Source organism: Eptatretus burgeri, chromosome 4 (genome assembly GCF_056783735.1).
Source record: "Eptatretus burgeri isolate ZD-2024b chromosome 4, Ebu_testis_v1, whole genome shotgun sequence".
In the NCBI taxonomy this organism is placed as follows: domain Eukaryota; kingdom Metazoa; phylum Chordata; class Myxini; order Myxiniformes; family Myxinidae; genus Eptatretus; species Eptatretus burgeri.
This window is the reverse complement of record NC_140964.1, coordinates 9162549-9176605: the sequence shown is the minus strand read 5'-3', so window position 1 is coordinate 9176605 and position 14057 is coordinate 9162549. Positions and strand designations below refer to the sequence as shown.

The 14057-nt window shown below is 37.2% G+C and overlaps 1 protein-coding gene and 1 long non-coding RNA gene across 2 annotated transcripts in view; one reads left to right on the top strand and one right to left on the bottom strand.

The window, feature by feature from the left end:
• Positions 1-14057, bottom strand: part of LOC147027443 (uncharacterized) — a 123837-nt gene that overhangs the window by 78448 nt on the left and 31332 nt on the right. The window contains exons 4-5 of the mRNA XM_085876861.1: positions 4078-4181; positions 1040-1169 (exon numbers count right to left, since the gene is read on the bottom strand). Coding sequence (XP_085732987.1) covers positions 1040-1169; positions 4078-4181 — 234 coding nt within the window. The remainder of the gene's footprint in view (positions 1-1039; positions 1170-4077; positions 4182-14057) is intronic.
• LOC147027444 (uncharacterized) lies at positions 5208-7997 on the top strand. Its single transcript, XR_015057047.1, has 2 exons — positions 5208-6012; positions 6108-7997. It is a non-coding gene; the product is annotated as an uncharacterized LOC147027444 (long non-coding RNA).

Genomic DNA, 14057 nt, shown 5'->3' with positions numbered 1-14057 from the left:
CAAATAAACTTAAACTCAAAATAAAGGGGGAGATAAACTACTTGAAATAAACTCCAAGGCCAACAAAATAAACAAAAACAGGAGGGAGGAGGAAGGGGGGAGAGAGGTGAAGGGAGGAGAGTGGAGGAGGGGGGGTGGAGGGGAGAGGAAGAATTTATTGAGTCATGTGTTGGTAAAGGACTTTGAAGTGTTTTGAAACAACCATTTTATTTTTCATACTTTAAGGTTATCAAAAACGAAGTTTCGAAAAAAGCCCTGAACACTTTTGAGTATTTTCCCTGTCGAGAAATATGCAGTTTGAAGGGACGGGGCCTCCATGTGATCAGCTTTCCCCCAAGCAACTGGAACCCAGAACTCATCTCCAAGGCGATAAATAAACTCACGGTCTCGTGCTTAACGTGCTGCACCTGGACTAATGAAGTCTATTTATAGTTACTATGACTTCGCACATTGACATTTTGGCCCAATTATTTAATATTTTTCTCCACATTCTCAAAATAAAGATTTGTTGAAAATTTAAAAACACAAGTTCTCATGATAAAAAAAGTTATGGCCTGGACACACACACAAGCACACACACACACACACACACACACACACACACACACACACACACACACACACACACACACACACACACACACAAAACCCATCTCCCAGTGCTCATCATGGACCTATCACTCTCTCAAGGAGAGAGCTCCGTGGTCTTTGTTTTCCTTCGCCTCTTTTTCCGTCATGCATCCTATTCTCTGTCCGTGTTTTGTCTCCCCTTCCCCCATCCCAGATTTCTGCAGGGCACATGTGGTCTACCCATCAACCCCCTTCATCGTTATCTGCCTCCCTTGTTTGTCCATCTCCGTCTATTTTCTCCCTTCACCCTGCCATTTGTATTTCCCCCTTCTCCTCCTGCTGGTCCTTTTGTTATGGTGTGTCCTGGTCCGTTCTGTTCTTGCTCTTCTTCAAGCCTTGACTACTTAAACAAAAAACAATACAGGAATGTAAGTACGTCAATCAGCAACAAAGAAGCCACGACACTTACCTGTTGCATCCTCACCAACACTGCTGGTGTCCATACATTCATCTCTGCTGAGGGAAAGTTGATTCTTGAATAATGCTTCCAAACCCTCCAACGCAGGCGTCCTCGAACAATCGCCCTCAAAATGCACTCTCTGAGGTGAGTGGAGAAGATTTCACAGCAACATGTTACACAAGAACATTTTGCGATCTGTTTAGATGTGGTTTTCTTTTTGTTTGAGGTGTATTGTGCTTCAAATTAATCACAAGGTACAAGATGATGGAAACCATGAAGCCACAAACATGATAAACATGGTTTAATTTTGGTTCTCTTTCATGGCACGGACACACTGATGCAGTGTCTTGTTTGGAATGTTGTCTTTCATTAATCTTCAACACCTTATCCCATTCATTGGCTGCACACACAGAGAGGAACACAGGCTGAGTGAATCACGTGGTGTGGTCATGATGGTCTAATGTGAGGAACATGAGGTGTACAGTGCTGACTGGTTGGTACAATGGCCTGACTTTAATTTGGGGGTCGTGGGGGTGTGGGAGATTGATTACCACCCCCTCATAATACCACAAGCAAAACACGAAGGCTGATGAACAAAACAAAACCGAAATTTCCCATTTACTGCTTGTTGGGGTCCAATTAAGGGCTTGGAAGACCAAAGTGGTTGCACCTCAATGGAGACTCAGTGAATAAAAACTGTCCCCACCAGGATGGAGGAAACCCAGCAGGACCTTCAAGGGATTGCAGAGAGAACCTGTTCTTCTTCAATCACCGATATGTGAATAAATGGTTTTGTCTCTTTCCCAAGGGTCAAATCCCAAGACCCCATCAACAACCCCAATCACTGTGACCGCCCACATGACGATGGCTGTTTGCCGTTTACCTCCACCGTAACACACAACTACCAATGCTCCTTCCCACACCCACCAGTTTCTCCAGATCAATACCAACCCAATCCCCACCCATCACTGTGATGAACACTCAACCACTACCACCCCTATCCCCCACCACTATCACACGCTTTTCTGCCTATCACCCTCCTCTACTCTAAATGGATGAGGGGTGTGTGTGTGTGTGTGTGTGTGTGTGTGTGTGTGTGTGTGTGTGTGTGTGTGTGTGTGTGTGTGTGTGTGTGTGTGTGTGTGTGTGTGAGATGCTTTTTACCTCTGCCACAAAAAGGTGAAAGAGGTTATATTTTCACCCCTTTCTGTTTGTTTGTTTGTTTGTTTGCCTGTGTGGACGGATCCAGATTAAATTTTGTGGACAGGTTGGATGTGTGACGAGGGTGAACTGATCAGATTTTGGTGAAGATATGAATCCGGATCCGACGACGAGAATTTTTAAAGTGATTCTTCACCATTGAGAGATAAGGTGAAAAATGATATATAGCACGACATCTGAAAATGTTGTAGACAGATTTGGACGAAACTTGGTGGACACATTGGGCATGTGACAAGGAAGAATTGATTCAATTTTGGTGAAGAGCTTCATCCGGATCGGGATCTCATAGTTTTTAAAACAATTCTCCACCATTGAGAGACAGGGCTAAAAACAATATATGGCATATTTACCTCCGCCATGGAAGGTGAAGGAGGTGATGTTTTCACCCCTTTCTGTTTGTTTGTTACTTGCAAAATCGAACATTTTTCAAGTGTATTGGTTAGTCGATTTTGTCTGTCTGCCTGTTAAAAGCTGACAGGTCACAATTTGAAACCGATCTTCACGAAACCTCACCACATTGGAGAGTTTGTCATGAGGAAGAAGCCCATTGTTTTTGACTTCAAGGTCAACTTTGGTGTGATTTCTAAAATCCTCAATTTTCATCAGATTGACTTGAAATTTGAACAGGATTTATATTTCAGGTCACTGAATTCAACCAACAATTATTTTGGAGGTCCACCTCGGCCAAACGGTCAGCAGAGGCCGAATTTCTAAAATTGTCAATTTTCATCCAATTCACTTGAAATTTGAAGAGGAGTGGCAAATTTGGTCATTGTGAATTCAACCAGCAATTATTTTGGAGGTCAAATTCGTTTTATGGATTTTGCAAGTGACATGCTCTGCACGACGTCTTTGTCTTGATTGTTTGTCTGTCTGTCTGTCTGTGTGCAGTATATCTCAAAAAGTTGTGGACGGATCCGGAAGAAATTTGGTGTACATGTTGGGTGTGTGGCAAGGAAGAATTGATTCAATTTTGGTGAAGATCTTCATCCGGATCAAGATACGCAACTTATTGAATTTTTGAAGTGATTCTTCGCCATTCAGAGATTGAGCCAAAAAACGATATCGCACTGTTTTGCATGATAGTTCAAAAATTTTATGACATCATAGGTGCCTTCATTATGACATCATAATTTGACATGAAGAACGCTACATCCCATGAGGATGAAAATTTTTGAGGGTCACCTGGGGATAAAATTGGTCAACAAAAATTTTTTCATGACATCAGAGGTCACGTGATTTGGCAACCATATTGTTTTATTCAAAAAACCTTCAAAAATCTTTTTCTCTGAAATGGCTGAACCAGTCATCACTGCCAGCATTTTTGAAGTGGAAGTTCTAACGATTTCTCTCCGTAATTCTGCAACACATCAGTACACAAACGCCACGCAAAATACACCAAGGACAACTGCCCAAACACCACACAACAACCACACAAAAGAAATCCTGGCGAGGCACTACAACCTCTCATAGCTCTTTTTCTTGTTCCTCTTTTCACGCTTGTGAAACCAACTTTCACATTCTCTTTGATCTCCTTTTTCCATCCAGGTCTTCAAGAGAGCTGTTCTCCCCTTGCGTTTTCCCTTACCTCTCATCGTTACCTGATTATTTTTTTGCTCCCTTTTCCCTGCTGTTGGTATTTCTAACTTCTCCTTCTGCTGTTCCTTTTGTTATGTTGCATCCTGATCCATTCTGTATTCTCACTCTTCCACAAGCCGTGACCATGTATATCCAAAAAAGTATTGAAAGATTGATGCTGAAGTGGAGAAAAATGTGACAAAGAATTCACACATCAATTTCTGAAATGTGAGTGAAAAACATCCCACCTTTGGAGTCATGAAGGGTTTTGGATGGACGGTTCGAAATAAAGGTGAGCTTTCAGGAGGAGTGTGTGGAAAAGCGAACATCTGTGTTTCCTGAACTTCCATTTCTAAACGTGCCAGTGGGGGATAAAAACATTTTCATTGTTTAAAATACAAAGTTTTTCAAATTGCATTTCTTCATCAGCACAAGTAGGGAAAGAATACTGGTTCTGGCTCACTTTTCCCCATGTAAATGAATGGGGGATTTTCAGCCATGAAATTTTTCTTTTTTTTCCCCTAAAAAATAAATCCCCTTTTTAGCCCAAGGTATATTTATTTGTCTCCCCTTTTAACCTGGAGCCTGGTGTTGGCTTAGTGGTTAGGGTGGCGGCTTGGGATCCCAGGGTCCTGAGTTCAAGCCCCGTTGGCTGCTGAATTAACACCAGGGGGTTGACTCAGCCTGCCATCCTTCCGAGGTCGGCGAAATGAGTGCCAGTGTACTGGTCCCGGTGTATGCCCCGGTTAGAATAGGTGTACCATATCCCTGTGTGTCGTAAGAGGCGACCAGGGTTGGCGTCAGGAAGGGCATCCGGCCATAAAACATTGCCTCAAGAAAAAGCCAAACCCCTGCACAGCAGGGAAAATGGCTGTAAAAACGGTCGTTTTTTTATTTCCCCTTTTAACCTAGGGGCTCTCTATTCAAATAGCCCATACAACAAGATAAAGATTTGTTAAAGGTGATTCTAAAGAAATATCTGAAACGTCGAAGCCTCGGGGCACTCTCTATTCAAATAACCCATACAACAAGATAAAGATTTGTTAAAGGTGATTCTGAAGAAATATCTGAAACGTCTAAGCCCCGGGACACTCTTTATCAAATAACCCATACAACAAGATAAAGATTTGTTAAAGGTGATTCTGAAGAAATATCTGAAACGTCTAAGCCTCGGGGCACTCTTTATCAAATAACCAATGCATATTGTTTAGCTCACTCATTGAACCTATAAACATTTGTTCATTCTCAAATTCCTTCAATAGTTTAATTTTCTTTGCACAATAATCCCCATCTAAAATATTGAAAAACAAAACATTTGAATCATTATATTTTTTAAGATACCCCTTTTGTGCCATTACGAAATGATAAACTTCTCTTAATGATCTCATCTGACCACCTCCTGAGCCACAGGTTATTTTTCTTAAGCCCCGCCCACTTTCCTCTAAGCCCCGCCCACTTTTCTGTGGATTTTTATAAGCCACGCCCACTTTTGCTAAGCCCCGCCCACTTTTCATGGGGTGTTTTTTCTAAGCCACGCCCACTTTTCCTAAGCCCCGCCTACTTTTGCTAAGCCCCACCTACTCTTACATCATTTCCAGTTCATCTCTGACTCACAAAGAAATCACAAGAAAATTCCAGCATGTTATGGTTTTGAAAAAATTGCCCAAAGAAGGCCTGCGTGAGCTTGTCTAGGGAATTTCCACAGGAAACCACACCCAACACTCTTTCCCCATAAAAGCCTCATGCCCAGGCTCCATTTTAAACATTTGTTTTTGCTGGCAATGGTGTGCTGTGTGCTTGCCTGGAACTCTCAGACTTGTATGGAACTAAACCTTCAAGTTGATGAACTGGATTCAAACCTCTTATCTGTTGAGGTAAGATTTTTATTTTCCTATTTTTAGTTCCTTTTAAACATCGACTCGTTTAATAATTAAATAACTTAATTAATACATTATTATTTTCTCTCACAGGAAATTGTATCTGAAATGCAACATGAAAATACCGATTTTGCCACAACTTGGGGTGAAATTGTTGGCTTGGTTGAAGACCTTATGAGCGACCAAGACCTACAGAACGAGCAAGACCTTGAGTGGGATGACTTTGGGGTCCCTTGGAACTCTCTGACTTGTATGGAACTAAACCTTCAAGTTGATGAACTGGATTCAAACCTCTTATCCATTGAGGTAAGATTTTATTTTCCTCTTTTTAGTTCCTTTTAAACATCGACTCGTTTAATAATTAAATAACTTAATTAATACATTATTATTTTCTCTCACAGGAAATTGTGTCTGAAATACGAAATGAAAATACTGCTTTTGCTACAACTTGGGGGGAAATTGTTGGCTTGGTTGAAGACCTTATGAGCGACCAAGACCTACAGAACGAGTTCGTCCTTGATGACCCAACCAAAGAGTTATACCTTGGAGACCAGCAAAATCCTGAAAAAGAGTTTTACAGCAATAGTACTCATTGTGAGTTATCAAGACAATACCCACTGAACAAGTTATACGTTGATGAGCCAGAATACAAGTTTTACCTTGGAGACTCACAAATTTTGCAAAAATCAGTAAATGAGTTCTGCCTTGATGGTTTAAATAATTACCTTGGAGACTCAGGAAAAGGGTTCTGCCAAGATGGTTCTAAATATGGGGCCTACCTTGGAGACTCACAAATTTTGTAAAAATCAGTAAATGAGTTCTGCCTTGATGGTTTAAATAACTACCTTGGAGACTCAGGAAAAGGGTTCTGCCAAGATGGTTCTAAATATGGGTCCTACCTTGGAGACTCACAAATTTTGAAAAAATCAGTAAATGAGTTATCCTTAAGAGACTTTGTAAGTTGGTTTTACTTTGAATACTTGAAATGTGGGTTCTGGATTGATAACTCACAATGTGATACATATCTTGGAAACTCAACGGGAATGTGGTTATACCTTGAAGACTTGGAAAGTTGGGTTTATGTTGGACACTTGAAACTTTTTTGGGGGCTTTTATTTATTTATTTATTTATTTATTATTATTATTATTTTATTTATTTATATTTTGGAGACTTTTGGAGTTGCTATCACTCATTGGGATCTAAACCTATCGATGTAGTTCTTTGTCGGATGGTGCTTGATGGGAGCAAGATCAAGAAAGTTCTGGGAAGAAAGTGCAGGCTTACTCCCCCTTTTTACGTCATCAAACCTGAAAGCCTTAAAAGACAGAATTGGAAGAAGAGAAAAAAACAAAAAATATACATTGTTCGTTCTGGGAAGAAAGTGCAGGCTTACTCCCCCTTTCTATGTCATCAAACCTGAAAGCCTTAAAAGACAGAATTGGAAGAAGAAAAAAAAACGTAAAAAATATATATATATATATATATATAGGTGGAAATCTCATTTTGAAAAAGACATTGTGTTGGGCGAGGATTGAGTTGGGGTTGAGATTTTGAATGTGAGGGTTGGGGTTGAGATTTTGAATGTGAGGGTTGGGACACACACACACACACACACACACACACACACACACACACACACACACACACACACACACACACATACACACCAACAAACAAAGTTAAGCCTTGACTTCAGTTGAGGATTCTGTGTTTGGGGTTCACAGATCTAAGAACGTCCACCCCTTGACACACATTATATACTGTTATACACCTCGGACTTGGCGCTCGAGTGTCCACAATGGTGCATAGTAGGAGGGAGTGAAGCGCCAACCCATTGCTCCCATTGCACACACATTATATACTGTTATACACCTCGGACTTGGCCCTCTAGAGTCCACAAAGGTGTATAGTAGGAGGGAGTGAAGGGACAACCCATTGCTCCCATGGGTATTATCTGCTTAGTTTTGTCTTTTGTAATTCCTGTGAATAAAATGAACCTAAAATCTCTTCCCCTTCCAAATCATATATCTTATAAGTCCAAGGAACCGTATCTATTACATCAACAATTTTAAAAAGTTCTTTCGTCCATCGTTTAGTAAAACCCTTTTCAAAATGAGATTTCCACCTATATATTCTTACGATATCACCAACTTTGAACTTAGGTTTTCTGACATTAATCTCTTTTTCATATTTTAATTTTGTAAATGTTTCTGATGGCTTCATATTTGTTGACGTGTGAATCGTGTCATTATACTTATCCACAATATCCTGAATAAAAGATGACCATTGTTGTGAACCGAGTTGTGTGAATTTTTTATATAGTCTCTCTTTTAAGGTACGATTAAAACGATCAACAACAACTGCCTTCCCTTCATTAAAGGTACTGTATAATGTAATAGTTATTTTTTAGAAAATTCATAAATGTCTTGTTATAAAACTCCCTACCATCATCAGTCCACAATTTTTTAGGTTTTCTCTTACTTTTATTAAATATCTGTTGGAAGGCTAACATAAGAGTATTACCTGTTTTGTTTTTTAATGGTACAACCCACGCATATCTACTCCTCAAATCAATAACGGTTAAAGCATACTTGTACCCCTTATCATTATTGAGTTCAATCAAATCAGCAGACCAGATATAATCTACTTCCTTGGAATAAACTTTCCTTCTCTGAAACTTTGTGAATATTGGTTTATGTAATTCATCAGCTAATTGCTCTTCAGTCTTAATAACATCATTAGAGCCTATAAGTTTTTTGAATTTCCAAGACCAAGTTTCAATTTAGCACTGATCATCTTCTTCACAATGAACCGATCAACTTTTTCTCTCAAGGTTGGATTTTGTATCAGAGACAAATTATACAACATTTCTCTATCGGCTTCATGCTTTTCTTCCAACGTTGTGGTATTCCCATAATCAATATCGTGTCTCATGCACACTTCATCAACTCTATTGATAGGCTGACTCCAGAATTTAGGATTGTCTGCCTCATCTAATCTTTTATCCAAGTTTGTGCCTGGGCCACAGAAAGAATACCCTGGAAGATGTAATTCCCCTGGTATTCCAGTAGTTGTAAATTTACTTCCTGATAAAAACTTTTGTATATCTCCTCCTAGTTTGTGTTGGGAGATAAATTGATTTTTTTTTTGAACCACACACCGAACATATACCTTTTTGTATAACCCTGTTATTTTTACTTTTAATATATGAAATATTTTTAGTATTAGTTTTCTTTTTACATTTGAGACAATAACTCATTTATTTATGAGAAAAATTCCTGCAGAGTGCAAAAACCTTTTTAGTTTCCAACATGCACATTTGAATCTTAATTTTTAAAACATAAAGAATCCTTAGAAATGCCTTCACTCTCTCCCCCATTTATTTAAGAAAAAAAAAAAAACATGAAAAACTTGAATTAAAATACATGTCTTCTCGATGTCAATAGTCTTGTCGAAAGTATTGTAAATAGACTTATCAATTCTTTGTTTTCCTCCTCGGTGGGTTGAGTTATTTTCTGTAATACCCCTAATCTTTTTTTAATCTCACTGGTTTCCATATTTTGATATTTATTTTGTCTCGCTCTTTCCTCCCTCTCCTCCTTCTCTCTCTTCTCTTTTTCCTCCTCGTTCTTCTCCCTCTCCTCCCTCTCCTTCTCTTTCTTCTCCCTCTCCTCCCTCTCTCTCTTCTCTCTCTCCTCCCTCTCTCTCTTCTCTCTTTCCTCCCTCTCTCTCTTCTCCCTCTCCTCCTTCTCTCTCTTCTCTTTTTCCTCCTTCTCTTTCTTCTCCCTCTTCTCCTTTTCCTCCTCTTCCCTCTCTTCTTCAACTCCTTCCTCATCCCTTACTATCCTTGAATCGCTTACACCCCATAGAATATTATACATATATTCATCAGGATTTCTTGTTATTCCTGTATCCAAAATAATTTTTTTTACAACAGGAAACCAATAAAATTTCTTTTGAATTTCTAAAAGAGCCTTACCTTTTCTTAACTTTATAATTTTTTCATTATTTAACATTCTAATTAAATCTAAAGTTGTCGGTTTATCAACATCAGCATAATGCCAATCTTTTATTGAAAATACCTCATTCTTATGTTGTAGAACATATTTATTAGAATACCGAATACCCTTTTCTTGAAGGTATGCTTGGACACAGAAATGATAATTTTCTTGAAGCCTTCTTGCTGTCATTTATGTATTAGAAATATATGTTAGAATAATATTATGGCACGAAACACCTCCCCATCTTCCCAGAGTTAAATCATTTTGTATTTCCTTACTTATTATATATAATCCTGTTTTTTCTGTTTTCATGAGATAAACAAGGGCAAAACCATTATTATATTTACCCTTATTAAATTCTTTCTTTTGTTGTTTACTAATCGTGCCCCCACAAAACTCATTCTCGATACCAAGTGGATAATATTCTTCCTTACGAGACTGATTTAATTGTTCCAGGTCTTCGAGGTTAATTTTAAATGACCAATTATACCCTAAATCATTCATATCATACCCCCATTGTTCTATTCTCATACAAACGATACGCCCTTCTTTATAAAAATTAATTTTAATTCGAACTGTGAATTCTGTATGACCTGGAGATAATATCAACACTTCTGTATCTTTGGAATACACGGCTGTTTTATTTAAGGATATATATTGTGATAAATCGCTTAATCTCACCAAGTCATTCGCGTCAGTCGGGCTTGGATAATTTTTTAATTTATAAGCATTTTTCATGTTAATATTTTTGGTTATATTATATTTATGTCGTTCAGCCTGTGCCTTTGTGTAATAATTTGATAAATCAATATCCAGTTCTTGAGATACACCAAAGATAGAACCATCTTTACCAACATAAGTCATTTATATTAGATTAAAAATAATATCATAAAATTTTTTATTTTTGTTGAGTTGAAATAACACATATAGGCATAATTGGCCACAACACTTGGAATTTAATTCTTGGACTTGAAATGTTTGATAAACACCATTCTGTAAGAATTTTATGACTTCAACAGGTGGTGGAAGACCAAAACTATCAAAATAATATTTGTCTTGACTATTCAAAATACAAACCCAATGAGAACCGTTCCCATTATTATCTTCTAAGTTCATAATAATATTCTTTGTATGTTTCGGCACATTTGTTAATTCATCTCTCATACAAATAACCACATTATGAATTTTTAATTTCTTACAATATTTGACAAGTTGTAAATTTGATGTTGTATTCTTTCCAAATTCTTTCAACCACTCATCAATGCTCATTTATTTACTAGAAAGATATAATCCATTACCTCTTTTCGTTAATTTTACACCTGCTTGTGCTATAGAAGAAAGCATATCTCCAACTAACAATCTCGCTTTATCAGGCAGACCTTCAAGTTTTTCAGCAAAATCTACAATTACACCACTTCCACGAATTTGTTTCTCCAACTCTTTGTTATGTCTTTCCAATTCTTTTTGAGCCTGGAGTTGAGCCTTCCTTTCGTTGGCAATTTTCACCGCTGTTGAAATACCACCCGTCAATGCTCCAACCGCACTTAAACCAGCAAATAAAGGAATTAGAAATGGGAGAAATCCTCCACTCGTCTCTCATTGAATATTTTTTCAACATTGGTTTTGTCATTTTAATTTTAATTGAGCCAGTGTCATTCAAGATTTTAACCTGTTCTCTTGTGAGCAAAACATCAATTCTTACTGCTCCTTTTCTCTGAATTGTATTAACGTTAATCGTACAAGGCTTTTGATTTTGAACACAAGATGATAGTTTATGAAGATTGATTTGATTAACATATACCCCAGTTGGTACTTTGCCACTCATTTATTTAACAAAAAATTATGTGAGACTAATCATCACACCATTATCTGTATTAATCTGTAATTCTGTTTATTCCAAAAGCAAACAATATGTATCAACTTCTTCACTCTCTCCTCTTTCAATGTATAGGGAAGTATCCACTTGATTAGACTTTATAGTTTCCTTTTGAGCGCTCAGGTCAAACGCATAGATTGTATACAAACTTTTAAATGCTGTCATATCCAAAATAGGTTCTTTATTTCCATTACTTTCACACACCTTTTGGTAAGACTTGTATGCTTCAGCAAAATCATTTTCTTCCCAATTAATTTCCAATCTATCTCGTGAATAAAATGTTCCATCTCGAGAAACGCGAAGTTGTTTCACCTTAGCATTATCACTCAATGCATTATTCTTATCAGTCGCAGTATCACCATCTGGCTTTTTAAAAATGATCCACAGATATCGTAGCTTTCCTTCCAGAACACCCAAATTCCACGTGTAAGTGGTTTGGTTGAGTTTAACGTGTTGACATCTTCTTTTGAGGTATGATACACTGAGTGGTTTCTTTGAGTTAAGTCTTCTATTCAACATCTCTTCTGTTTTAAGATTAGGAGTATATTCACTGATATACCAACTCATTTCCTCAATTACAAATTTATTCTGTTCACCAAAAGCACTACCAACACCAAAAAGCAATCTATTTTCATTATCATTCCTTTGTAGTTGAAATCTAATTTTAAGACCATACAGAACTTTATCATGATCACAAAATCCAAATATACCTTTAAGAGGAACTGCCACAGTAAAACTATTTTCTGCTTTTGTATCATCATTATACATTCCTTTTCTTTGAGTATATCCAGGGTCTGTGTTTGTTCCCATTGACATATCAGGAATAAAACCTTCGACAGACCCCTTTCCCATTCTATCACTGAGTGTATAGAGTGTAAATTTCATCATTTCAGATACAGCAGAGACATAATCAACCCCTTCAACTTCTTGTGTTCCAATATACAAACGCACAACCGCTTCAACTTCTTGTGTTCCAATATACAAACGCACACTATCAAACATTTTCCAGAAGAAATCATTTACAAGTGTAGCGTTTGTGTTATTCCCAGCTTTAGTGAATTTAAATTTACACAACAAGAAACTTTCAGAGAGATTCAAATAGGTTTGTTGATTATTTATTTCAAAACTTTTTGTACCATTCGTATTCCAGTCTGTTCCAGTTATTGCATTTACCTTGAAGTAATCTTCTTTTTGAGTGGAGTTTGAGATAATAATAGTATCATCCAAATCATAGATACTATCAATTGCTTCCATACTTGTATTTATTTTGGAAAAAAAGATGTTAAAACTTTTGAAACCCTGATCCACGTATTCGAATTATTTTCTGTCGTTCTTGGGGGGACAACTGAGTTTTGCCTTTCTTAATTTCTTTTATTGCTTGTAATTTATGAGATTCCTTCTGGGCATCTTTTATGCTCTTTACAGCACCTGCTACATTTCTCACAGCAGAAGCAGTTTAACCAATTAGATCTTTATGTTTTAGAATGGTTGAACCAATACCCATGAGAGTATCAATTATCCCATCTCCTCTAAATTGATGTCCAACACCCTTTTGTCTCTTAGGTTTATAGTATCCTCTACCAAGATACATACCTTCACCCTTGTAGTATGGGGAAAGGAACATCCCATCCCCTGTAATAATTTTATATTTTCCCAACTCGTGTTTCCTCACAATAACCATCGTATTTATTTATTGGAAAACTTCACGTAGGTGAATTCTGATGGATATAACTTCTCCATTAAAAGAAATCATACGATTATCTTGGTCGGTTATCCTAAAATTTACTCTGTGTATGGTTTTCCTGACACGGGGAGATAAACCAAATTTTTAGGTTCCATATTGAATTTATAACCAATTGGGGTTGAGTATGCGCTGAATGAAAATATTGTATTTGTTTTTTTTCCATCATTATAAGCACCATCAATCAAATCACAGTGAATTAACACCGAATTTATTCCTGAGTATATTTGAATGACATTATCACTGTAAAACGTCCCATTAGTTTCAATCTTTTTTGAGGAGAAACCCAATAACTCTCAAAATGAATTATCAATTGTGAAATCAACCTTGTAGTTATTTTTAACTTTAATCGTTGATTTTGAAGCATGTTTTTGAATGTCTATAACAATATTTTTTGGTTCATCACCCTGTTCTTTCATAAGACGAGCAATTTCGGAAGATATTTGAGAAATCTCATATGCTCCGGGTGAGACTTATCGTTTTGTATCCACTTCCGGGATTATAACTAAACTTGTCATTTTTATCAGTTATATTAAATAAGGTATTATAAGTTTCCATGGACAATAAAGATGCCTTATATTCTTTTGTTGGGTCAAGTTGTAGTGGGTATGGGAATGAAGATGTGTGGTCGCTTGTTGTGAAATTAAAACTCAGGATTGTGCTTCTCATCTTATTTAATATGAGATAAAATGTCTTTATATTGAGATTTATTAATTATTTTCATGTTCATCA